The sequence below is a fragment of the Drosophila rhopaloa genome, unplaced genomic scaffold, assembly GCF_018152115.1.
Source record: "Drosophila rhopaloa isolate 14029-0021.01 unplaced genomic scaffold, ASM1815211v1 contig_167, whole genome shotgun sequence".
In the NCBI taxonomy this organism is placed as follows: Eukaryota; Metazoa; Arthropoda; class Insecta; order Diptera; family Drosophilidae; genus Drosophila; species Drosophila rhopaloa.
The window spans coordinates 1,153,566-1,180,448 of record NW_025335047.1 but is presented as its reverse complement, the minus strand read 5'-3'; the positions used below and the strand labels follow the sequence as shown (position 1 = coordinate 1,180,448).

The 26,883-nt window shown below is 39.6% G+C and overlaps 3 protein-coding genes across 4 annotated transcripts; all 3 read right to left on the bottom strand.

Moving 5' to 3' along the window:
• Positions 1–6,618: 6,618 nt before the first annotated feature.
• LOC108046542 lies at positions 6,619–13,840 on the bottom strand. Its single transcript, XM_017126259.2, has 4 exons — positions 13,456–13,840; positions 8,144–8,629; positions 7,527–7,614; positions 6,619–7,441 (listed from the first exon to the last, which is right to left on the bottom strand). The coding sequence occupies exons 1-4, from the start codon at positions 13,568–13,570 to the stop codon at positions 7,246–7,248; spliced, it is 885 nt and encodes a 294-aa protein (XP_016981748.2). The 5' UTR covers positions 13,571–13,840; the 3' UTR covers positions 6,619–7,245.
• Positions 13,841–15,378: 1,538 nt separating this feature from the next.
• Positions 15,379–18,265, bottom strand: LOC108046536 (proton-coupled folate transporter). Of its 2 annotated transcripts, XM_017126249.1 has the most exons (11): positions 18,194–18,239; positions 17,785–17,981; positions 17,621–17,730; positions 17,413–17,563; positions 17,171–17,354; positions 16,329–16,786; positions 16,134–16,270; positions 15,888–16,077; positions 15,779–15,826; positions 15,617–15,725; positions 15,379–15,558 (listed from the first exon to the last, which is right to left on the bottom strand). In XM_017126249.1, exons 2-11 carry the CDS (start codon positions 17,897–17,899, stop codon positions 15,501–15,503), a joined length of 1,560 nt encoding a protein of 519 aa, XP_016981738.1. In that variant the 5' UTR covers positions 17,900–17,981; positions 18,194–18,239; the 3' UTR covers positions 15,379–15,500. The 2 variants fall into 2 exon arrangements, with proteins under 2 accessions (XP_016981738.1, XP_016981737.1); XM_017126248.2 differs by having other exon boundaries at positions 17,785–18,265.
• Positions 18,266–23,830: 5,565 nt separating this feature from the next.
• On the bottom strand, positions 23,831–26,552 carry LOC108046533 (adhesion G-protein coupled receptor G7-like). Its single transcript, XM_017126245.2, has 2 exons — positions 25,230–26,552; positions 23,831–25,170 (listed from the first exon to the last, which is right to left on the bottom strand). Exons 1-2 carry the CDS (start codon positions 26,470–26,472, stop codon positions 23,981–23,983), a joined length of 2,433 nt encoding a protein of 810 aa, XP_016981734.2. The 5' UTR covers positions 26,473–26,552; the 3' UTR covers positions 23,831–23,980.
• Between the last annotated feature and the right edge of the window lie 331 nt (positions 26,553–26,883).

The following is a 26,883-nucleotide window of genomic DNA, read 5'->3' as shown; positions in this document are numbered from 1 at the left end:
TGATGGAATTATTGCGCCACAAAAAGTTGTGGGAGAAAGTATCGAAAACTTCTCGAGGCTATAGCAAAGAAATTGAAAAGTCCGGAGCGAAATTAATAATCAGTTAATGAGATTGCATTATTATACCCTTGCAGGGGGTATTATAATGTTGGTCGATCTTAATATTTTAGGATAATTTAGGATTATTTGGATCCCCAAATAAATTCACTTTCTGGCAATGCTTTACAATTTCTCAATTTATATGTAAATTGCTTGCCGCTCTCAATAATTTAGTACTGATGAACAGAGATTTATTTAATTAACTCAATTTGAAGATTGTTATAATGATTTTGTGAAACTCGAAAGTCGGTCACGTGGAAAATCGGAATCAGAGCTAAATGCATTGAACCAGCAAATGCGAATGTCTCCCTCTATTAAGGTGCCATGCGAAATGCCAGAGAAATGTTGTGTCCTACCGAGGCCATCCATTGTCGTTGTTTAAATATTATTTAAACTTATGACGTTTGTAGCAAACTTTGGCCATCTCTACTTTTGTGCCTTGTCATGCAACGGGTCGTATGCGTGATGACATCGTGTTGTCTTGTGCTCTCGCTGAAACTCAATTAAAGTTTTCCCCTGCGGTCTCAGTTTAAATTCACTTAAAACTTGGATGATCCGATTGTTTGAGGGGGAGAATTTGCAGGACACTCTCATTAGACTTCGGCTTAGCACCTGGGAAAATGTTATTCAAATTAAGCTGCACACGAGATCCGCCTAATGGCCGTTGAAAACTTCTGACCCTCCTTGGGAAATTCAACTTGGACCTGGACGAGGGTGCCAAAAATTGGAAAATCGAGGGGAAGGGATGTGGGGGCCCGGGTAATGGCCGCATTCGTGCTGTTGTTTTCCTTGCAATTTCGTTTTTAACGGCAGCAAAATGTGAAAATGTCAGGCACTCAAGCAGCTCAAGATATCCTGCGGAGCGGAGAACAAAAAAACAAAAAGAAAATAATAATGCGGGGCCATTTGAATAAAATATAAGGCGAGAAAAGTTAAATGTAATGCGAAAGCCGCAGCCAAGCTCCATTCTTTTTGCCGACTGGAAAGTAAATTGAAATTTCGTTTCGTTTTTTAATACTCTTGCTGGGGCACATTAAAGATGGTGATGGAGTGATGGTGTTTACAAGATGAAATCATAGACATTTCTCTGGATTACACATCTTGTAGTGTGTGTTTAGAGTTGTCTTAATAAATCTCTGGGTATTTTAAATTAATGTGCCTTGTCTTTCATAATAAAAAAGTTCGAAGGGTTTACTTTTAATTTAAAATTATATTTCAAATAAATAAAAAATAGATTATTCTTTAAAGGAAAACCTGGAATACTATTGGGGCATTATTATCGAATAAAAACAATATATTTTTTATCATCTCTAACTTATTTTATAAATATCCAATTTAAAATTTATATAAGCCTTTAAGTTCTCTCTGCATTAATCAGCTCAAAAGGTTAAATGGAAAATAGCCAGGGTATTCAAAATCCGATAGATAAACATTAAGTTGCTTAGTTGCTTACTCAATGTCTGCAATGTACCTGCCTCGTTTAACCGAAATATATTCGAATTTTTAATGCGACCCCGCTCCCGAGAAGGCAAAAAGCAAGAAAGGTAAGATGATTTTAATGGCATTAGGCGAAGGTCTTTGCCCAAAACCACCCATCGCCCACCGCCCACTTCTCCTTCCGCACTGCTTGCGAAAGCAGTGAGAACTGCAAACACAGTAACACTAAACTCCACCGACTGCTTCAATGCGTTCGCCTGAAAGTATGCAGCAAAATAATTTTGTTTGCACATCAATCAAAGCGATTTTTAGGGGGGGCAATAAGAGGCGGGGCGAATGCGTGGGCGTGGCCAAGTGTGGGAGCCAAAAAATCACTTTTGGACCATCGCTTTCGGCCCATCAATCAGCGTCAGGCAAATGCTGCTTATCATATTGCTGGTAGACGAAAAACGCTGGCAGTGCATCAAATTGATATTTGTCAATAATCTTTTTTCTGCTGCGGATATTGCGGACTCTGCGGATTCTGCGGATAGTGCGGATGTTGCGGATGTTGCTCCGGCGCCGGTTGCTGTGATAAATGTCAGCTGAAATGACAAAATATACTCTGCGGCTGCTGAAAAACGTGACGTGAGCAGCTAAGAGTGCATGAAATTCTGAAAATCACCAATAAATGGCCACATCAATTTAATTAAAAATGCTTACTTTGTGTTAAAATGAAAATAAATATTCCTTTTTTACGGCACATTCACATTTATTGTTGTTGGTCGATAGTGAAGCTAATTAAACATTCATTTCCGTTGGCCGGAAATTAATAAGTGCTTGCATTATTAAATACCATTACGACATGAAGATTTAATAAAAGTGTTCAATTCAAGAAATTATTTTTTATAAGTTTTAACTGCATTTCAGTACGTTCACTTGCCTTAAATATGTTTATAGTTTATATAAGTAATTCAAGTTTTATTACATTTTCCATTTATGTAAGCCATTTTAATAGCCACAATCAAGATTGTTAAGTGAATATATATTTTGTCTCGTTCCTTTTCAATGTGGAAGCCCCAAACACATTCGACTTCACATAAAGTGTATTTCACGGATACATTTAGTGCCTTAGGTGAGTTTAGATTACCCATCAGCCGTCGCTTAAATACATCAAATATTTGTCCGCAGATAGAGTCTCCGTTGAGCTGCGCTCGCAGTCAATATTTGTCCGTGTCGTGTTCCCAGCTGAAGACCCTCTGAATCTGGCCCGATGCGAAACTATCAGCTCGATTCGAAGGACAACTTTAATGTACACAGTTCCTCCATTAGCAGAGGCATCGAGATGCTTTGAGCCCGAAATGGCTGTATGTAGATACAAGAGACCCTTGCAGTTGCTACTTTGCGAGCTCCTTCGCCTTTCAACGGGCTTTTGCCGGCTTGTTTTCAATTATCAGGCATTACACTTAGGTACACACTTTGATACACATCATTGCCTCTCGGAGTCTTGTGTGTGTGTTGGTCCTAATCAATGAACATTGAACAACTTCTGGCATGTGGATGTGGAGCTTTTTATGAACACGTCTGCACTTTACATTCACGGAGGGAAAAGGGAAGGCCGAGCATACACAATGTACTATATGTTGTCATTTTAGTGGTGGGAAGACAGATAGTTAGTCTATGTAGTCGTACATATTTAATTTGTACTTTTTACATTAATACTGTAATAGCTTAGTATACACCACTTTGTATAACCTAATTAAAAAGACAAGCCTTATTATTTAATAATAATAATTAACATATTTTACTATTTATTTTAGATAGATGGGTTTAAAAAGTTAAGATCCTGAAATGATCTAGCAATTTATTTTATATAAGTAAAACACTTTATATTTAAGGTTAACCAGAAAACATAATAGAATCCAAAGTAAAACTAAACTAGTTTTAACTGTCCCAAAAATATAATGTGTATTCGAAATTAATTTAAATGGAATTTTCCAGAGCTTATATCGGTTCTTTTACGAATGTTTTGCTATATTTATCTTATAATCTGACAGTTTCCCATCACTGAATTTGAAAGTGTGCAAGATCTCTTGCACACACCTCTATCTGATTAGCAATTGCACAATTAACCCCTGGAGGCCTACACGTATGTGCGAGAAAATTGAAATTGCCTTTTAACTAGATTTCGCACTTCCCTTTCCCCCCTCCCTTTCCCTCATCCTGACTGAACAATGACTTGGCATATTTTAATTAACCCATTGTGGCACAGTTCCTGCTTCGTGCCAACAATTATCATTTGCGAACGCATTCGCACTGCGCCCGACAAAACGACAAAACGACGATGACAGTCAGCGGTTTTTAATTAACTTTACAAGACTCGCGTTTCTGCGGAAATTAAAGACTAAAAAAGCTGGTTGCGGTTGCCTTTGATTTTAGCAGGGTTTGGAAAATCGTTGAAAAATGAAAATGCTTTCCAGGAATGTGTTATAGCTTGTTGTCTTGAATTTGTTTTAAGCATAACATTTTAGACGAGTTTTTTGGTTATGATTATGTACACAGACCAAAATTTGTATATTATTGAGAAATAAAAAGGGTTATTTATTTAGGATCTCGATCAGTCTACATAAAGCACAATTTGTAGTTGTTGATATTACTTTAAATGTGTTTAGGGTTTTGCCAATTTATGTATTTAGTTTTTCACAATGCAAAACTTTATGGTAAAGACTGTTCCAAAACATTTTAAAGGTAATCCAGACAGAAAATCTTTTGCAACAATCCAAAGAATTTCATTCAGTAAATGAGGGTGTCTAAAAATTGTGTAGCTTCCACTTTTATAGTTTTTCTACCGTTCCTTGGCATTTTGGGGCTTTCCAAAGTTTTTGTTATGTGTGAAATTTTGTGCCTGCCGCAATTTCTTCTCCTGCTGGCGCCTTGCAAAGTCCTTTGTCTGCGGTCCCTGTAATGTGTGTGTATTTTCGTGGGTGGCAGCCAAGGCAACTTGGAGCGTCTTAATTAGCTAATGGTTGCCTTGCTGCCGAGCAGCCTTGCAGGCACGAAAAAGGGCTTAGACTGCTTCGCCGGCTCCAACGGCTCCAACTCAATTTGCCACGTAACAAATTGGCCTGATTGGCATGCAAAAAAGAGCTCGTTTTTTCCTGCTGCATTGATAATAATGCAGGGGTTCCCTACTTTATTTGAGTCTTTGATGTCCTGACAGGGGATTTAAGGCAGCCTGCAGTCTGTACAACATAACTACTAATGAAGGCAATGCAATTTGTGGTAGATCAAGAGCTGTAGCTATTTTTCCCTACCTAGAAGAAACATCTGGTAAAAGCACACTTAATGGTTTATGTAAATTTCCGCTCTCGAATGGCGAATTTTAATATGTAACCACATAAACATTGCGCTGGCCCTGTGGTTTTTGTCTATCTGGCTGGCTTTTATGTAAATGCCTGGCCAACAGTGCGTATGATGTACACATAAAATGTTTACGAGTGCCTGTAATAAAATCAAATCAAAATTTAATGCTTACACCAGACATGGAGTGGAGATCCTTTTATGGCTTTGCATCCATCAAAATGTCAAATGAGCTGTCCACACGAGATGGTCCTGGCCACATGGACATATGCTTGGCCAGGACTCTGCGAACCCGAACCTTTGTTTGCCTTCCAGGAACTGGCTCACTGGGTGGAGCATCAATCAGGTTTCGGTGGGGCAATGAATGTCGGTCCAGGAATTACGGGGGAAACTTTCTGCTAATCCATTTTACGTGCCTGCGATGGATATTCCAAGGGCAAGGCCAACACTCCGGTTCATTCGCTTCTCTGGTCGAGCATGAGAAATGAATTTACTTATCTGTTAGGGAAAATTCGAGTTGTCTCTCATCTGGGCTTCCCCCCACTCCCTTTGCTGCTATTTCGATGGATGATTTCCTCTTCCGGCGAAAGTCGTCATCAAAAATCCCAAAACATACAATTCCTTTTCCATTTAATGTATGCGAAAAGATAAGCGGAAGGAAGATTTTATTTGAAATATACACTCCCGAAAGCTGCTTAAGGGGCAATGATAAACATCGTTCAAATTTCAATGATAAATTAAATTTAATGTATAACGTTTTCTTTTAAAACCTCTGAATATTGAATTTTCTTTTTATGCTTATGTTTTTTTTACCTGTAAGATATTGCTTAACCAAATAAATTTGTTATAGCTTTATAAATGGGCTTTTTTTAAACTGAACAGATTAATTTATTGGCCGTAATTGTGTTCTCAATCAATACCACTTTGAGAAGAAAATATAAGTTTATAATTATTATTAAAAAATTTGAAAAATACTCATCATTACAACTTAAAATAAATATTAACATAAAACCGCCTCAATAAGAATTTTGATTTGCGTTTAGTACTCTTTGGAAAGTTGTTTTTCTTTGGAATGAAAACGTCTATTAAGTTTGTTGAAGTAAAATCTTTTTAAAAGAAGATCAATAATATTTTCCCATACCATTTCTATTAGTTTTCGAAATATGGCATCAGAATTAAATGAAAATTTCTCTTTGAAACAAGCAGTTAAAGTTCCCTTAGCTGTTTGTATAGAATGTTCGTGCCAGGCAGTTATCGCATCTCGATGGCCATTAAAGCGAAATATGAACCCTTTCGGCCAAATGAAATTGCTTACCGAAATGCGAGAGACATTAGCAAATATGTATAGTACTCAGAGGAGCTCGTTTAAGGTTAATGCTGAACTTTTGCGGCGGAAATTATTTTTCGGGCGAGCTTAAATGGCCTTGAAGGCGGGCAAAGTTTTTGGCAGTCAAGGAGAACCTAGCGCTGATTTCGCCCACTTCATTTGCTCATCATCAAGTCAATCAAGTTTTAATGATGCCACAATAAACCCACCCGCTGAATAATTTAAGAAATGTCCACGGGGCATTATTATTTTCTGGGTGATTGTGTTGTTTGTCCAGCCCCCGATATTGCGGCATACTTATGAGCTCAAGAGGAGAAATCTGAAATTTTAATTGCTTGCCATTTTCCTTAAGTGTCCGGCAGTAATTGCAAATTTATGAGTTTCTTAATGAACGAGTACAGATTGCTGAACATGCATTCGGTTTCGTACGTCTTTATTTATTGAAAAATACATTTGGTTTTCTGGGGATTGTTTCTTTGGTAAATAGTTTTGCATTTGTTCAGGGGTTTACACATATGCATTTAATGATATGATCTCCATTTATGGAGTTTCGTATTCGACTAGCTCAATATACACACACATAGATATACATTCACATATATATATATATAACTTGGTTTTTAGACCCCCAACGAAGGTCTCTCGAAGTTGAACTCTAAAAGTACAGACAGCACACAGTCCACAAGTATTTTATATCTTGCGCTGCCGCCTCTGTTTGGGTTTTTGCTATTGGGTTTTAGCCAACATTTTTCATTGTTTGGCTGGCGGCTTTGCGTTCAGCCAGATTGGGGTTTAATTCATTTTCATTAGGGCGACAAGCGGTCCGCCCCGTGTGTCAATCTTCATCAGAAGAGGAGCGCCCAAGTCCGTTGTCCTCCCGCTGTCCTTCCATTCCAGTTGGCGCCGCAGGATATTCCGCCCAGCATTAATGGGGATGGTTGGGCTACTTTTCGGCCGGGATGATTCAAATAAAGTCCTGCCCCTGCCCCTTCCCCCGCCACCCCTTCAGTCGCTTTCCCTGGTTCCGACCTTGGGTTCGGTGCCTACAACAACCTCTCCAGATCCTCGCTCTCCGCGTCGCTGATGAAGGAGTCGGTGTCCGTGAAGTAGTCGTCGTCGCACCTGTTCCTCCGACAACAGACCCGGCGCCCCATCTCCTCGTCACTCCAGTGCTCGAACTCCTCCTTGTGGTGTTCCAGCAGCATTAGCGAGGGAAACAAACTATCGCAGCCACTGCAACTGGTGGTGGGAAAGCAGGAACCCGGGAAAAGCGGAAAAGCAGATGAAGACTGAGAACTAGCTTAATTAAGTGCATTTCCCTTACCCAAAGTGCCGCTTCTTCTGCTGGTGCGATGCCAGCTGCCGGTGACAATGGAAAGCTCGGTCGCACACGTTGCAGGTAAGTGACTCATCTGGAAATTGGGGAAATATAAATAGGACTGACACCCGAGACAGTAAAAAGGTAAGCAGGTAAGAGGCTATAAGAGGTTTAATTTCAATACACTAAAGAATGAGTGGCACAGACTTGCTCAGGTGTTCTATATTGATTATATTGAATGGGAATGTTATTTTAATGCACAAAAGAATTTTTTTTGACATTTAGCTGTAATTAAACTTTAGTAGAAATGAAAAAAATTGTTTTTAAATATTACTGAATTATTTCAGATTGAATTTGGCGAAAACATTTAGCATTGTTCACAATAACTTCCAATAATAAAGTAAAGAATAAAAAACTAATTAATCAAGTATTCAAGTATTTAGTATAGAACTCTTTTCAAAGATGTTAGTTTGAACGTGATTTCGTTTTCGCTAGAAGTCTGTTCCAGACCAAGTTTAACTTTCAAAGGGGAATTTAAATAGTTCACTCTACGGACTCTACACTGTACCACGCCCAGCTGCACCGTCGCCTCATCAGACGTCCATTATAAAGCTGGCACTCACCGTAGTCATCATCGTCATCGGCCATGGCCAACGCATGCAGCCGACTTATTGTGTTTTCGTTAATCTCCTTCGATGTCGACGTGCTCCCTGCACCGAGGTCCTTTGATGTTTTGGCTTTCGCCTGGCACAAGCCCAGTTCGCAGAGGGCGCTCTCCACCTCGTAGTTGCCCTGGCAATCGGCATCCGTGCAGGGCAGGAGTGACAGGCTGGCATTCCCGTTCCCGTTCCCGTTCCCATTCAGATTCCCATTCCCACAGCCTCCTCCTCCTCCTCCTGAACTTGAACGGCTGTTGACATTGACGTTGCCATTGGCTTCACCAGGTGGCTCATTGTTGGGTTGACTGCCACTGGAGTTCGCTGCCAGCATTTCAAAGTCGTCCAGCTCATCGAACGGATCATCGATTTTGTGGCCAAGTGACACGGCATCGTCGGCCTCGGCACTCAGTCGTCCATATGCCTTCCGTGGGGGCCGCTTCACATATTTGTCTGCCATAAAATGAGGTGGAAAATGCATGAAAAACTTTGCTAAATAAAAGACTTTTCGTATTGACAAAACATTCTGCTGAAAATGTAGCACAAGAGCCCAGGGGCTTTGAGCTCGATAACGATGATATTGTTTGCTTTTGTGGAGTCTTCTAGTTATGGTTTAGCATGTTAGGTTTTTTTCTTTAGTGAAAATATACATTTCTATTGATTATTTAAAGATGAAATGTGAAGGAGCTTTCGAAAGTATATATATACATATATATAAATATTTTTTTAACTTGTTTACGAAGTTCAACTTAACTCTCATAAAAAATGGTGAAAAATAAAATAAAATAATTCTACCATTCAAAAGAGTGCATACGAACTCAAATAAATTTCCATGAAAAAAGGAATAGAGGAACTGCTTACTAAAAGTTTAAAGTTTCCACATAAATATACTGGAATAAAACATATCTTACTTTGTTATATTTTTCCCCATTCTTCGAAAGAACAAACCATTTCAATCGCTTCTTGATTGCCTATGAATTGTTTGTGCTGTCAAAAACTCACGAACATATTTTCACTGCAATGCATTAGTTTTTCCTGCGTATAACTTTTGTTTCCGCTTTACGGGATACTTTCTTTGTTATTGCTCAGTATGAAAATTGAGAAATGTTCCTCAATGCATCAGGCAATTTATGGAGGCTTTTGTGCCGCTTGTGAGTTTAAAAAGAGCCCTGCCGTTGAGACAAAAGGTTTCCGCACTTCCCTGTTTTTGCCTGCATGCCCTCGAAGTCTCGAAGTGATAAAATAAGATTTATTGTGGGCTTTGTTTGTGCATTGTGCGTGATTGGGGGGAAAAGACAATAAATAGTGCCTGGCGGTGAGATCCTGAAAAGCCTTTATTTACGGACCCAAAAATAGATGGTATGCTGACTTGGCCCCTGGATTTTTATGGCACACTAGCCGTTCGAGCAGCCATTAGCAGCTCATTATGTGGGCTTGCCTTTGTGCTGGCTTTAATTGCAAGCGGGTTCAACAGAGCGTATACGTGATGACACGAAATTGCCAATTCAGATGTTCTAATCGCACTTTAAATGTTCAAGTAAACTATTATTTTTACTGCTCCGACAGGTTTCAATAATAAAGTCTCTCTTTTCTGTAGTGTTTCGTTTTTTCGTTGTGGTTCATAATAACTAAGTTAAGGTAGTTTTCACTTGTTCCCATAAATTACCGATCGAAATTGGTTAGAAATATATATAATAAAATGTTTTGTATTCCAAAAAGTTATAATATAATAACACAAAATAATTTTTTTTAGTTTTATGCCTTTGATACGGAATCTCTCATATGGCTTGTAGTTACTTTATTATTAACTCACAAATATAGAACCATTAAGAGCTTCTATTTTTATGGCTGGCAAGAAAAAAACGACCATGAATATGAAAAGTGTGTCAGAAAAAGAAATAAAAAACGCATATGTGGAGCAAACATTCGCAGGAAATGACGGAAGGAGTAAAAAAGTAGAGGAAAGCCAGTCGAGAGTGGTGTCAAATACGCGCCAGACTGTGAGGGAAACTAAAACTCAATTTTAACGCCAAATTGCGGACCGCAAACATTTAACGCAATGTTTGCTGGTCTGGGACTTGGACGGAAATTTATGACTAAGGGCTTTAAGTTTGCCCGGACTCGTAATCTCGAAAGATAAAAGTTTCTCTCGATTTTACTTTAGAATTACAGCACAAATTATTACAAATGATGCCGCCCGCCGGCAAGAAAATATAAATCATGGCTCTGAAAAGCTGCGTACCAGGCAGACAGGACGGCGATATTAATACGCCAGATAAATGCCTAATAATTCTTCTCATGCTGGTTCAGGGATACACACTCGTTTTCGAAGCAAGGCGAAATGCCAACCATAATTTATGATACATTTTGCTTGCCCCGTTGTTATTTTATTTCTGATGTCTGGCCAAGAGCACGAACTAATGATGCCGGCAGCCAAAGCGAGCCACATTTGATGGCTAGTGAGCAGAACCCAGCAAAACCAAAGCAAACAAAACTGAAAAAAACCAAAACCGAAAACCCATACATTCTGCAGGACCTCCAGCTAATTGGGTGCACAAAACAGATGTGCACAAAATAATAGAGTGACCATTAGAAAAATAGTTAAAAAATATATTGCAGAACGAAAGTATGCAAAAACATTCGATCTTTTTGAGTTTTTTAACCATACAGTCCCAAGAGCATAATTTTAACTAACTTATTTATTGATTACAATAATTGGCTTATAAGTATTTTATATTCCTACTTAAAGTTCAACTGTTAAAAGATAGCATATGTTAGATTTCTATGATCAAATCAAGAAAAAGTTATTCTCACTTTAAATTCTAGGCAGATTATTGCTTTATTTTGTTTGTAAACTGCTAGAAAATAAAACAGCATTCTCACTAGTTTTTCCCATTAATTACCAAGTAGCTAATAATAATAATGTTATTGCTAATAATTTGGACACATTTGTTAAATAGACACACGCACACCGCACCCATAACCACACGACTCGGCTAATTGCCATTACTTGTTTTACAATTTTGCCCGCGCAGATTCCACAAATTGAATGCACAAACGCATTATTATCAATGACAAATGGCTGTCATAATTATCGGTTAATGCCGCAGCCATATGTTGCCCAGAATTTGCATATCACATATAATTCTCAGCCATCCCTCTTCCCCGCCCCTCCCCTTTTGTGCGAACAACAATACATATGTTGACAAAAGCTTAAGGGCGGCGTCTGCCTCCTTGTTTTTTGTTGATATTTGTTCACGGCAAATGAAAATTTTTACGATTAAATTTCGCGCCTGCCACAAGTGATTGGAGAAATTGTCGTTGCTATTAATGTCATAAATGTTTGTGAATTTGCAAAGTGAGTAATGGCAATTTGCGATGTGCGAAAAACTTTTCAATTATTGCCATGACATTAAACACATTGTTTTTTAATCCATTTTTATGCATTCGCTGGAAAAAAGTCATTAAATATATCGTGTATTTCTTTGTAAACCTTATTTATAATTATTATAAAGTGGGTGGCAGCAAATAAAGTGGACTTGTTTTTCTCCTCAACAACAGCTGTTGGCAGTGGTAAATCAACGCCAAGAAGCCTTTTAGCTAACTTATATGGCACAATTGATTTTATGCACTCAGCATTTTTAAAACATAATTATACGTACAAATAGCGAAAAGTTTCCAATTTGCGAAAAGCAAATTCAATCAGGAAAAATCAATACTGCCAAAAACTATGCTGTTTGCCACAAACAAAGAAAGTTTTGCAAACATAATTTAAAATTCGTGATTAACATTTTAATTGCATTTTGCCCATGTTTGCTTTTAATTTATTACGTGAGATTTTACTAATTAATAAATAATACCGAAAAATGGAAAACTATGAAAATACATATGTATGCCTATAATTTTGTTTTCATACCATTAACACTTTTGTATGCATATCATTAGGGTTTTTGTGATATAGATATGCAAAAGAAATAATTTTTTTTAATGATTATTGAAAGTTATGATTGTCTTTCTTTTTATGATAGTGACCAAACTAATGATTTTTTGAAATTAGTATTATAAAAAACCAATTATTTTGCATTTATGGCATAGATTCAAAAGAAAATATGAGCTCTTGAAGTTTGCGTGGAAAATTGAACAAAAGCAAACAAAAATTTCGATTGCTAGCCTGCAGCAAAATCCTCCCCCTGGAACCACGTTCCCTTTTTTCTATCTCCCGGATTTTTTTTTGGAGGGTGCGAGTCCTGGCGCTTAGACTAAACCATCTTGGGACCGAAGCCCAAAGTGTTTCTGTTCGACAGTCACATCCGCACCACGTTTTCTGCTTCGCACACACGTGCGTTGCCTCATTATTGCGTGGGTTGTAGGGCCTCCATGTTATTTACTTTACTTTGTTTCCCCCAGTTTTCCCACATTTTTCCCCCAGGTTTATCCCACTTTTCCTCACAGATAATGCCACACAACAGGAGTTTGCAGGCAAGTACAAAATACATATATTGGCCGCCTATATTCCACAAGTTATTTCGAGAATTTTAATTAACTTGTTTTGATAACGAGTGAGGACTTGGCTTATGAATAAAAGCCGGGCCTCAACTGGAACATGTCTGGCATAAGAAACTGGGACTTCCTCCGGTATTAGGCTTCGTGGAAATCTGAATTCATCTTAACATTGACAGGGCAATTGACTTAAACGTTCTGAGAAAATATGAATCGCAACTGTGATTAGTCAAGATTGTCATTCGATACCATTTGCCTTTCAGAGCTAGCAAACAATCAGCTCTTTGAAAGGATGATGGATTCTGTGTAATTTTCAATGAAATGCTAATTCTATGCTTAACATATTGTAACGTCATTTATTACATCATCTTGATGGCTGAAATTTAGTATCAATAAATTTTAAGTGATTCAAAATAACTCTTAGGTCGGCTTAAAACAAAACTATGTTGCATGTACTTAATCAATATAACTATAATTTTAGTTTATAGTACCAATATATTCTGGAGGTCCTAAAAATGATATTAAAGCTTTAATGTGCCATTTTTTTTCGTAGTTAGTTTATTGAATTAGTTTCTTTTTATCACATCTAAAGAATTATAAAGCGATCCTAAACTTATCTGACATCCATATCAGGATTTCAGCTTTTTATGGTGGACTCACGCACATGTTTGAGAGTTAATCTGATTATTCCGCTAATTGATGATGAATTATCCTAATTGAGGGCGGACTTTTGCAGCAGTGAACTGGCCTAATTGATTGCCCAGGTGTCGGGGACTCACCTTGAGTGCTGTTGCTGTGATTACCGCCGTTCGAATTGCCCTTCGAGAAGCTGCAGTTGTTGTTGAAGGAGTTGAAGAAGTTGGCGGCGCCAGTGCGCCGTAAAATCCAAAACATGGCTGCAGGAGTGCAGGAGCCTGATTAATGAGCTGTCAGAAAATTCCCGTTGATATGTTGCAGAGCACTGAAATAGGCAACGGATTATGCCAACTGCATTTCCACCGACGGCATTTCCACGCGACGCGTTTCTTGCGCTGATAAGCAGGCTACGAAAAATGAGGCGAGGACCGACGATAAGCGAAGTCGGAAAAGTCAGGGAAAACTGGCGACCGGTTCGTGTCGAAGTCTTCAGCAAACTAACTCGACTTCGGTTGGGTTCTCGGGTTTTATAGCTCTGGCAGCGAAGTGAGAGCGAAATGTCAATGTAAAATTGAGAGCACTCTGCGTATACGTAATAACGTAAGGACTTACGTATTCCCAGTGCTCTTTTGCTCTTTTGACAGCTTGGAAAACCATCGCAACGGCAACAGCAACGGCAACAGCAACGGCTAAACTTGACCTTCGTCAACACTTGCATGTTTTTGGGCCCGCTGGCAGCTCATAATTTGTTTTGTTTAATAAACGATTACGTATACGCCGTGTTGTCGCCCCTTCGAAGCGCCCGCCCTCGAATCACTAAAATGCCCATCAATCATTGCAAGCGGAAGTGGTCGTATCTTGGTTGTAACTACTTAAAGTTTTATATGTTACTTAAACTTAAGATTAAGAAGGATCTAATTTTTAGGAAAATAAAAAAAAAGGGTATTTTGGGAATTTATTTTAATGATAAGATCAACTTCTCAACCTAAGGTTCCTTGCGAACTAACTAAACTATAGCTATTTATGATCAATAAACTTATTTTCCGTTAATGTCAAGGCATGTAATTTAATATTCGTAGAATTTGTGAAATTTTCCATCAGTGCCACGGCAAAAAGGGAAATGTTAAACGCTTACTCGCTGGCAGCACATGCATCCGCATCAAAGTTTCCCCTTTATGGTTAACGCTTTTGGTAAGCCAACAAAGACACCCCCATTAAGTTGGCGTGTTCAAGGGTTCCAAAGTGCAAGTGCAAAGTTCATGTCCTGCGAATTCGTTTATTTGTTGCACGCGTGGCGATATTAAAGCGCCTTTCAAGCACCCTCGACTTTAATGCCGCACGACAAATGCTTTTTCCGCAGACAAGACTGTGATTTGATGGTTCGGTTTCGGTTCGCCAATTTCTGCTCCCGGTGTGGGGTTAAGTTAACCCGATACTGATTGCTGGGGCTTGGATGTGGCCACGTGGGGCAGGAGGGCAGAAGGACGCCCACACACACACATGGCATACCTTTGTGCGCATAATAGAGCCGGAATTTAATATTTAATCATCGAGAGCTGACGTTTAACAATTCAAATTGCTGCAAATTGTGTGTCCTCCGAACTTTTGGCATTGGCGACATTACGAATTCATGCGGTACGTGACAAAGTCACAATAAGAGTCCAAATGATTCGGCAAATATGTTTGAACTTCACGAATATGTTGCGCAAACTTTTGCCCCATAAATTATGCACTATTAAAAGCTTATGCATAACGCATGTATCCCTGCAGCAAAAACAACAAGGACCCTGGACCAGAAATTGTAGCCACAACAATGCATTACACATGGACGGCAATTATATCCAATTTCGTTCGGAAATGCATGGCAAAGTACTCACTTATGTCCAGTTGATGTAATAAAATAGTTCGATAAATGGTTTGCAATGAAGAACATGACATTTTGGAATTTGATTAGTTTCAATGGCTGAGGGACGTTGGTTAATACATTTACATGATGTAGTTTTAGACCGTTGACAATTACCCTTGCGGTATGCAAATTAGATTAGCTAAAAGCACAAAAGAACTCGTTCACATAAATCCAGTTATTTAATGCTGTCCACACAAAGTTTTCGACTTGAGCGTAAACAAAGCTCCGAAAAGTTGCCAAACTTGCCACAATCAATATTGATGGAAATTCAGTTGATTTTGGCTACTTGAGCGTCTTGGCGTAGAACTTTCGGTGCTTGAATTTAATTCGCATCACACAGCTGCAATAAATTTATTCAAAATCATTTAGTGCCAGGAATGGATAGCCGCTACACTCACCCAATGAGGATAAATGCTATTAAGTAGAAGGCGGCGCTAAGGAAATTAAATCCTCCAGGATTGCTGGCCAGGGAACTCTTATAGATGGCAGTATAAAGAGGAGCGGCGACTGGAAATAGATGATGATAAATGGGGCAAATCTTCAAGGGGACTGTGACTTACCGAAGGGGGCGAACGATTGTACAATGTTGCCAATTGCAAACAGTTTACCTGCAAAGATTTGGAACTTATATATAAAAGTGGCTGTTATTATTTTCTAACTATTTCCTACCCGTATCGGAAGATGGAACTATATTCGAGACAATTGTGCGACACATGGGGCCCTGGATAGAGCGAAAGACGCCCAAAGCAACAGAGAGATACAAGTGCCAGGTTAAGGAAGCAAAACCTCTGGCAATATTGCTAAGGATCTCAGAAATTAGCGACAGCAATGCCAATGACACCACAGACAGCCCGAAAAGCTATAAATATAGATGGAAAGATTAATTAATTACATAGTGAGAGTAAATTTACTTACCTTTCTCAAAATAAGAATACCCAAAAGAGCTCCCAGCATGGGAACCGATTGACTGACTGTCTCAAAAATAGTAAACTCACGCACTGTCAGGTGAAATTGTTGGCGTACAAATAAATACATCACAGTCATGACGCCATCTGCAAAGATATCATCACCTCAATCATTGGATTTCCCAGAAAAAAAAGGCAGGCTTACCGGCAACAAAAATCGAAACAAAGCCGGCCAAAGTGACCAACCAAATGATAGTGTGGGCATTGTTTTCCCTCCTTTTAAAGCACGTGGTAAACATATCTTTAACGTGTTTCACACTGAACAAACCAGCTTTGTCGTTTTTGTCCTCAATTGGAGGTTTATCTATAGTCTCATATTTGGGCGGATCAACTCGCTTCTCCAGGGAATCAGTGGAAACATCGACCACTTTCTGATCTGAAACAGTTATAACAATTTCCTTTTCTTTTTCGGCAGTTTCCTCCAAATCCGGACACATTCCCAAACTTTCGGGTAAATAGAAAATAACGAAAAGTGTGGCCGATATGACGATCAAGCAGGATAGACTCTGTACGAAGGCAGCACTTGTGGCCGCATAAACGAAACTGGACAGTAATGAGCCACTGGTGAGGGCTACAAAAAGAATTAACTCCATAAAAATCATTCTGAAATAAAGATACAAAAAATAATTCCAATTATAAAGAAATTCTTAATAACAGCATTGTAATGAACTTTTTAGTAAAACAAAACAATTGTTATTTTTGTACCCTTGCAGAGGGTATTATAAAGTATATATATTATTGATCAGCATGACTAAACGAGTTAATATAGCCATATCTGTCTGTCTATCCGTTTGTTTTAATAGAATAATGAGAATGAACTCACTTTTGATGCAACCACTGAATAAACAACACGCATTACAAAATAATTGTGAATTTTGAGTTCCATTTTTTCTAAAAGATTACAAACCATAAATGGCTGAGGGCCAAGTCTAAAAGCCTTTGCCTTTTCATTGTGTTTGGGCTTATTTAAGAATAAATAACTCTCACCTGTAGGGTCTTGTCTTCATGTCCGTCGTGTCCGTAATAAAGCAAAAGGCAGCCACCGAAAAGACACATAAGCCGCCGAGCAGAGAGTGTGGCAGAGCTGCCAAGGTGTACCACCAGGGATTAACCATATAGTAACTGGACAGCCAGCAAATGGCGGAGGAGAGCAGAGCAGAAGCAGAAAAGCCTGAGAGGAAAATGGTTTCAAATTTGTCCATACCAAACACTATTCCTAGAAAACTCACCAACCATGGAGACAATCAACAGGGGCTTGCGTCCATAATGATCCGACCAAGAACCAATAAATAAGCCACAAATGGCAGGGACAATACTTTCGAAAAGGGTTCGGGTTAGGAACATATTAGCCACATATGACTGCAGCTGCGTCTCAATTGCCTGTAAACTCAAACCTGGTTAAATATTTATTATGTAATGTTATATATGTAAGCTCACCTGTATATCTGCGGTTGTGTTTTTGCTGTCCAAAAGCTTACAGTCGGTTTCATTATATTCAAAGATCACCGTACAGGTCTGATATATCAACTGATTCCGCATAACAGTGCCTAATGGGCAGACCCTGATGTAGATATATCATTATTATCTGAAGTTCCACTCACCTGACAGCATGTGCGAGAAAATTAACATGAAAATAACTGGTTCTATGTAGAACATGTTGAAGAGACGCCCCCATTCCAGACTTTTCAGTTGGGCCAAAGAGGTCTTTTCAACCATTTTTATTGAGCTTGTTTAGGAGCCAGAATAAATTTAATTCACTAGACTTTATTCACTTTCATCACCAGTCACAAATTGAGGGCTATTAAATTTATAGTACTTATATAAATAATTTAATTTTCTATAATTAAGTTTTTGTCCCTCTATTGGAGCAGTAATTATTTGTTTGAGCTTTATATATTTATGTATTAAATAAAATTTATAGTTTCATTTAATCTGTTCATTTTTGTATAATTTGTTTTTGTAACTTTAACATCAGATTTTAAATAGTAAATTATTTAACCTGAATCGGACTTTTCGCTTCGCTGACTTTATTGTTTACTCAGGCCACGCGAGAGCAGAACTCCGAGTTCTATTCCATTTGAGCTTCGATCACGAACTGAATTTATATAGCTTAGTTTGGTGTTTTAATAGATTTTAAATGATAGGTAGGTACGTAATAAGGGGATTTTTTGTTGCCAACTGGTCGGATGCTTGATAAAATCTACGTTGGATGATTGTATGCTTACACAATCAGTAGGCATTGCAAATTTTTGAATAGATCGCGAATACTATAACATCATATTTTATATTAGAGCTTTCCAAAGCAATCATAACTTTCACAATCCTTAACATATTTATTTAATTCTTTCCATTCCAAAAAACAAAACCCAAACAAGTAAGGGTATTAAATAGATTTATATGTTTATATCTCCATATATTATTGGAATGGCCCCTCCCATAGCCCTTTTGCACGTGGATTCAGAATGGTTTTCTTTGTGCGCACACAATTTCCACCATCACTAACTTTTAAGAAAAGCTGGAGCTGAGACAAGCGAAAAACTTTTCCTGTGTAAATTGCAGGCTAACACTTCCGGCAACATGTTGCCAGTGCTCCTTAACGTTCGGGCCCTTATTTCGCGCTTTTTATTACATCACTATTTTCCCCTCATTTGGGGCTGCCGACAGCATGAAATATGCATAAAGATTTAAGCTTGGCACGAAAAACGTTTACCAAAACAATTTGGCAATTATTTTTGGGGTTTTTACTTGGGTTACGACAAAGGGGATTCACTAAGATGCTTGGCGGTTTTATTAACCGCTGGAATAGTTAAACATTTTTGTCTAAAGCCTTTAAAAAAACTATTCTTTTGTAAAAATCTTGATAAAAATACTATTGCTTAACATACGATATTTTTTCATTACAAAAAAGTTGAATCTTTTTTTCTCAATCTCAAAAACTATGGAAAATAGAGGGTTCACTGCGGATATCCGCCATTATGAGCACATCACGCATACGCAGCGTACGCCTGGCCATTGTTGACAAGCTAATTGTAAACTTTTCCGCTTTGCGTTTCATTGTTTCAGCAACTGGCGGGGAAAACAAAGGACCGGCGGGGCATATTAAGCCCCAAACGACCGACTGGCAGATATGAATGCCCGAAAGGAGTTCGTCCTGCAATGCAACATACATGCTAAGTTCGTGCAACTATTGTCTTGGATTGCGTTGCGCAACATGAAACCGGAATGGGGCAACTGTTGGCGATGTGTGCGGCTTTGTGTTGTTGACACAAAAAGCAGCAACAAATGGCAATGGCATGGGGCAACTTGTGCAAACTCGGGCGAAAATTAAAAAGAAAAAGAATATGTGGGGCTGGCAGGAGAGAATACCAGCCAAAACATAAAAGGCCAGAAAAGTCGGGTAAGTCAAGAGCGCCCCAGAGAATGGAGGGAAAAAGCCATTTCTTAAACGCAGCACGTGCACAAATTCATTTCTGTTTGCTTTAATTATTCCAAGATGAAATGGCAAAAGGGACGCAAGTACACACAAATGTTCCTTAGTCTCACTTTTTCGGATGATTTATGAATGTTTCGCCGCGAAAAATCTGTTTCTGCTTCGAAATGAAATTCTACAGAAAGAACCGCGACTTCATTGGTAGGCAGTTAAAGAAATACTAAGTAAGAAGCTGTAGAAAAACAAACATGAGACTTCAAAAGATTAGATACTAGCGGCTTCATTTTATCAGTATCTCCATATCCCTTTTATCTGTATCGGTAAATTTATGTCTATAATCTTTAAAATAACAAAGTAAATTAATTTTTGTATTTCCATTATTTACTTCCGATTTTGATAAATTTCTATGGGAAAACCAGTCACAGGTCAAGTTTAGATAGCCCCAACTTGTGCACAACATGTTCATTAATCCCCACCAAACTTTTGCAATATTAAATTATTTTTCCCTTGCTGCTGGCGACAATTTTCATTTGCCTTTTTGCCAATTAAAATATTAAAAAATACTTTCTTTGATGAGGGCAGTCCTTTTTGTGTGTCAAGTGTCCCTTACAATTAGGCCGCAAAGGCTTAGCGGCCTTAAAGTCTATAAGCCGATTAAAGCCGCAGCTGCTGTTGCCATTTGTTTGATAATAAATTTCGATTCAACCCAAACCCTTTGGCGAATTCGGTGGGAGTAGAGCGATGGTTTTTAATTGGCCCAGGGTTTTTTCCTCTCACTTCGGTGAAATTACAGTCACTCGATTTCGTTGGCACATTGTGGAATATTTCGAGTGGGTCCTTCGCGGCCAGTTGGCAGCCATAAACCAACAACCGTAGTTTTGGGGTGGCATTAGTTTTTGGCAGCTTTAATTGGCTGGTCAAGTGCCTTTGGCCATAGTTTCTGGCAGCCAGTTTCACCTGCTGCTGGAATCACATTTCGTTATTGTTCTGCACATAATTTTTCAGCAAATAACTAAACCGTGAAGATTATGTACATTTTATATAATTAGTGTTTAAAATAATTTATACTTTGTTTTATATTTTGTTTTAAGGCATAGGTAGCTTATTTTCCATATGAAAATTAAATCTAAAATCGTAAAGATCTACTTAATATAGAAATTCTACACAAAAATTCTACTATTTGTACCCACAAATCCAAATGTTTATATATGGTTAAATGATATTTATCTTATTTATTTATTGAAATTATTGAACCATTGATTTAAAAATGTATATTATAACCATATTATTATCTAAAGGATTTATTTTTGAAATTATACAATTTTTAATATATTTTTCTACATGCAATTATATGTTTTGGATATAAGATTTTAATTTTGCGCCCTGGATTTAATACAAATTCACTCGGACGGAATGCCACACATGCGGGTAAGTCGCATGTTTGTTTGCTGTGGCAAATGCTCTTGACAAATTTCCGCACATCTACCAAATTTGTTATGAGCGTTTTGCACAATTTCGCCACGCAGAACGCAGAACGCAGCACACATGCCACTGGCAGCAGAATCGGCGATGTTAGCCCATTAGTCAGGCCAAATGGAGCAGAACCATATGGCTCTGCTGGATTCGGGGTACTGCGGCACTGTATTATTCTCGGGGAATTAATGAACTCGTGATGTAGACATGTCTCACTTGGATTACAGGCAATTTCTCATTGCCGATGAGAAACTGGAGTCCCTCTTTGTCTTCCTCGACTGCATTCCACCGCCATTTGCATGTCTGGCTGCAATTTGCCCGGGAAAAGCGGTATGTGAATGCGATAAATATTTGATAAACAACATTTCTGCAGCTTTGCGGTTCAGTGACTCGGCATGGCGTCGCAAATTGCGGCAAATTTCTCGCATTTATTTTCCATTTTGTGTGCTGCCCCCTTTTGCCACGCTTTCAAAAACTTTCATAATCATAACTCTGTCTTGGAGCCTTTGGTTGCCATTGTTGCCGCTCCTGCGTCTCGAGGACTTTTCCTTACTCCTCCGGAATGGAAAATCAATACATATTTATGGGTTCATGTTGTGGGTGCACGTACGAAATATCAGCCGCACATACGGGTGTGCTATGTCCTACGGAATGGCTTTCGTAGGAACTCCTTCACAGGCTGGCCATTTGCACGTCTCGAATCATAAAATACTTTCCCGTACACCCTCAGGAATTCGCAAAGGAAAATAATTTTTAATAGTGCCACATGTCCCCGCCTATCCTTTTGGGTGTGTTTGGGAATGTGCAAAAATGCTGCAATACTGCAAACAGGTGAGCTTTCAAAGGGCAAAAGTGTTATTCCAGAGAAGTCCAAGCCTAGGAGTTTTTATATCTAGAAATTCTTAAGCGTCAGGTATTTTCTTTCATATTTTATAATAATTGTTATTTGTATTTATTCGTTTTTGTAAGTACACAGAGTATTTATTTATACTATATTCTTGAACAACCCTTTTGTAAATAATCGTTTTCAGTGGCTTAGTCTAAAGTATTTTCTTAAACGGAAAATGATTTTTACCTTCCCTATTGGCAATCCTCTTACTGCCACAATTCCTATTAAGCTGTTGCCCTTCAAAACTGCATTATTAAGCAACAATTAGTTTCCCCACCTCAACGTACATGGATCGGGTAACACAATACCTCTGCAGACAGCTTAGTTATATGCTACAGTTGGTCGCTGTTGGCGGTAATCGGCTTAGGGGATCTCTTTAGGAGTGCACTTTCCCGCAGAAAATTGATTTGAAATCGCACGGCATTTGCCACTAAGTCGGTTCAAAAAGACAGCCAATGGCATTAGTGACGACTAATTTAAAAAGTAATTCTTAACCAACAAAGGAGAGTTCGAAGGAAAGGTAAGAGTTTGATGGACCACCTTTAAGGTCAAATTACTGGCTGAAACGCATTCAAGTTTACGTCGAAACTCACTTCATTCCACTTGACATAGTTTAATTTAGTTTTCGAATGATTGCTTCTGGAATAAAGCATAAAAAGTGCAGTGCTTCGGCACTTAACAGGTGCTCAGCTTCCATTGGCAGAAGTTCTGAATCGGAGTGAAGTTTTCCACTGAATCCTAGAGAACACTTGGCAGCTGGAGAGTGAAGCCCTGCAGATGGGAAATCAAATTGCTCCGGTTCTGCTTTCACTTTCATTGTCTCTGCATTTGAATGCAGTCAAGGCTTCGAAGCTTTTCACTTTTTGATTGATTGCAATTGATATATGTACCGGGTTGTTTGTGCCAAACATGGCGAGAGTGGAAAATTCGAAATTGAAATGGGCGGCTCCCGGCCAAAAATCGATTGATTTTCATTTCCCCCATCTGAGCACTCTTGCTTAGTTGAGATTGAATGTTTTATTTTAATAAATAAACCAAACTAGCCAGTCAGAACAATAAGAAAATATATTGTTATTATTTATTACAAATTAAACTAAAGGGCTTTTGTAATTACAAACATTTTAATTAAGCTATTGTAAGGTTGTTAAAAATTAGCATAACTGCATGGGTTTGAATATTTGATCAGACAATGTAATAATATTTCTACTTTAATCGCTAGCTTTAATTGGCCAATAACTGGCGAATATGTGTTACACAATAAAGCAATAAAAGTAATAGTATTACGAGCTACCACTTAGAAGTGCAATTTAGTGCATCAAATGGAATTGCAATGGTACTCTGGGCTAAGCCAGATTTAAGCACGAGTAGTTTAAAACGTGGGCTTAGAAAGGAACGAGAGCTTTGGGGGAAAACTTTTGAGGTTGAACCAGTAAAAGTGGGTAAACACCAATTGAGCTTGGCTCCGAATTCATTTCATTCCACATGACATCGTTTAATTTAGTTTTAAATGAATGGCAATAGCAATGGCACTTTGAAGTGAACACAGATGCCTCAAGTTTGCTTAAATTTTTATGGCTTCAACACCTACCAGGTGCTCAGCTTGTTTTGCCAGTTACTGTGATGTTCGATTGCAAAGAAATTGGCTGCCAACACAAGTACGAACTGGGGTATTTCAAAGCTGGAGAAGGAAGTTGTGCAGTGTCAAATAAATTTAAAGGTGCCTTGTTTTTGTTATTCTCATTCTTTTATTAAATGGCAAACAAAGTGCAATTTGATTTAAAATGATAATGACCATCCCTCAGAACACCATTAATATAAATAAAACTATAAATATTTTTATGCGTCATAAGTTTTTTATTCGTGTGTTGAACAATAATATACAAATCTACTAGTTAAATAAGAAACTATAAATATTGGCAAATTATAAGGTAATTAATAAATAAGAATACACATTTATACACGGTTCTGGACCTTTTGTTCGTTGGGATTTTCGAAGAGGATGTAACTAATTCTGCGATCTGCTCGTGTAGTTGGTGGATGAGGTGGTCATGGACTGGAGCTCGGTGGTGCGCTTCACGACATCCAACTCCATCTTGGTGGGGCAGATGAGACCCACCCACGCCCGTCGGTTCGCTGAGTCCAAAAGGACGAAGTAGACGAACATCACGAATCCTTGCATGGTGGCCGTGATGCAGAAGAGATACGAGAAGGCCACTCCCGCCTTCATGAAGGCGAAGATTCCAAAGATCCAGGTGAGACCCAGCAAGAAGAAAAGCATTATGGACAGTCGAATCTGCTTGACCACCATTCTCCTTTCGGATTTGTGAACGCTCTGGCTCAACGAGTGCGAGATGCTGTAGAACACATAAACGAAGATCACCAGGTTAGACATCGTGATGAGGGTCACTGGGAGGACCACTCCGAAGATCAGACCATAACCCGATGGATAGCAGATTCCGGTGTCCGTTTGCAGTTGCTCAGTCGTGGGAATGTACGAATCTGGGTCTATCAGGGCCACCAGCAGGGTGGGAACCAGTGGCAGTGACCAGGCCACAAGGGCAGCCTTGAGGATATAGTGACGGGGTCTTTCGATTCCAATGACGGTCACGTAGCGCTGGAACTGCAGGAAGGCGATGATCAGCATCCAACTGAAGAGCACTAGAATGGAGTACTGCATGGCAGCTCCCAGGGCCACACAACGGACTGTGTCTCCATTGGCGACCAGTTCTTCGGAAATATCATCTGTGTTCAGGAACACGAAGAGCACCATCTGAAGCCCCATGGCCAGGCAAAGGTGGAGTAGAACCTTCGTGGAGGCCTGACTGCGCCAACTCTTAAAAAGAGCTGCTGTGAGGAAAATGCCTAGCACTCCCAGCAGCGAAAGGCTGCATCCCACGATCGAGATAATGTCCAGCACTTTCGCATTAATGGGAGTGATCAGAACCTGCTCTCCAAGGTCGTTGGTGCGATAGCTGCCACCCACCAGAAATGCGAACTGAGTGAGGTGGTACGTATGGCACTCGATGATGGGATCAGTGAGCAGATCTGAACTGCCACTGGTAGTGACTCCCTCGCTCAGCCAGGTCTCGTAGTTCCAATAGCCACATCCACTGCCCAAACTAAGGGCCTTGGTATCTGGATCACGAAGGTTTTCATTCCGAAGCAGAATGGGCAACGGCAGAGTAAGTTTGTTGTCTGTTAAATAAAGTGATATTCTTTTTATTCAAATTAAAAGTTGGGCAAAATATACTTACTATCCAATCCCGGAATTGAAATGGAGATCACCTTGCTGCGAGGCCTGCGATTGCGTTGCTCTGAGTTTTCCACGAAGAGAGCATCGTGGGAATAGACTTTGAAAATAAGATACGTAGCTCCCCTGTTTTTCACCTCCCTCCAGAGATACTTCGGCAGGAAGGCAGCTGTCTCCAGATGGGACTCTTGCTTTATTTCAGCCAAGTCATCAGTGAACATTATAAAGCGGTAATAGAAGCCACTGGCGGAAGTTGTTCGATCCTCAGCTGGAGCCGAATATATGGCTATGCCAGTAATACTGCCGCAATCTGGATTGGCGAAGAACACGCTAATGTTGCTGGTAATTAAGGCTTGGACTCCAATATCAGCGAAGTCGTACGTTTCCACTCCAGTGGTCGCCGTTTCAGTTTCATCACTAGTTGGCTTGGCCACCACTTCTCCACATCTTTCCTTGGGAACCATTTGGTCCGGGAGAGCGTCCATGTAGTTTTCAAATTGGCTCAAAAGGGAGTTGGTGGCATTAAGTTTGGCCGATAACTGGAGCACCTTAGAGTCACAGGACATTATCTCCTTGCAGACACTGAGCAGGTCCACACTGACAACCGCATCCTTGTCCTGTTGCATTAGAGTGCCCAGCATCTGGCCCGTCATGTGCACATCGACGGGCAGAAGGGTCCTATCCCTTTGTCGGAACATGTTCCTCATGATGCCGCTCATCTCACGACGTCCTTGGGTGTCATTGGTGCGTCGCCTGCCCTCGAGGATGTCATCGTGCAGGCTGTTCAGATCGCCACTGATGGTGTGCTCCCTAACACGCCTGAGACAGACCACAGGATCCCAGTCGTCCGTGGACTCCCAGTGAGCTCGAAAGTTTTGCAGTTTGCACCACCTCGTGACCGGCATTCCACTGCTCAACAAACAAATGTCGTGCAAAGTGGCACGTTCGCCGATTTTGGTCCGTTTCCATTTGTTCAAGTGCGGTGTTTGATCGTGGTTGCGGGTGATATAGTCATGCTGGAACTCTTCCGGTTCGCAGAACATCGAGTCACAGTACACTATGCCGGTCTCCATGGTTTTCCCCGGATATCTTGCTTCCACACCGGCACAGTGATTGTAGGTTCCATTTTTTAAACACATCTGTCTCTCCGCAGGGCAGTTTTCATTGCCATTTGTATAGGCCGCCAAGTTCAAAGGCGATTTGAAGGCCAAGACCAAGAAAAGCAGTAAACACCAGGCGAAATTCATGGCGTGTGACTCAACTGCGACAGCTGTTTGCAGTTCTCCGAAACTGTTTATAAGTTTGGCAAGGGATTTTCACGTCCGACTCTCTCGAAATATCACGGCGCACTGAACTGTCTGGCGATCGATTAGATTTCCGTAGACCCCAACGTGGTGTTTGTTATCAGTTCACCACGATCGCTAATCGAAACTTTTAGCAAACGAAAAGAGCCTGTAGTCTACCACATATAATATAATTTACATTGTGATTAACACGGCCTCGGAAATTGAGATTGAAATTCGACGGTCCCCTTTGAGGCAGGGAAGTAACACTGAACTTGTGACGTCGTCATTATTTGTGCAAATAGCGATTTCACGCCTTTTTAACAGACTTGAGACTCGTGCTGATTCATTACTTACGTGTTTGTTGAATTGTAA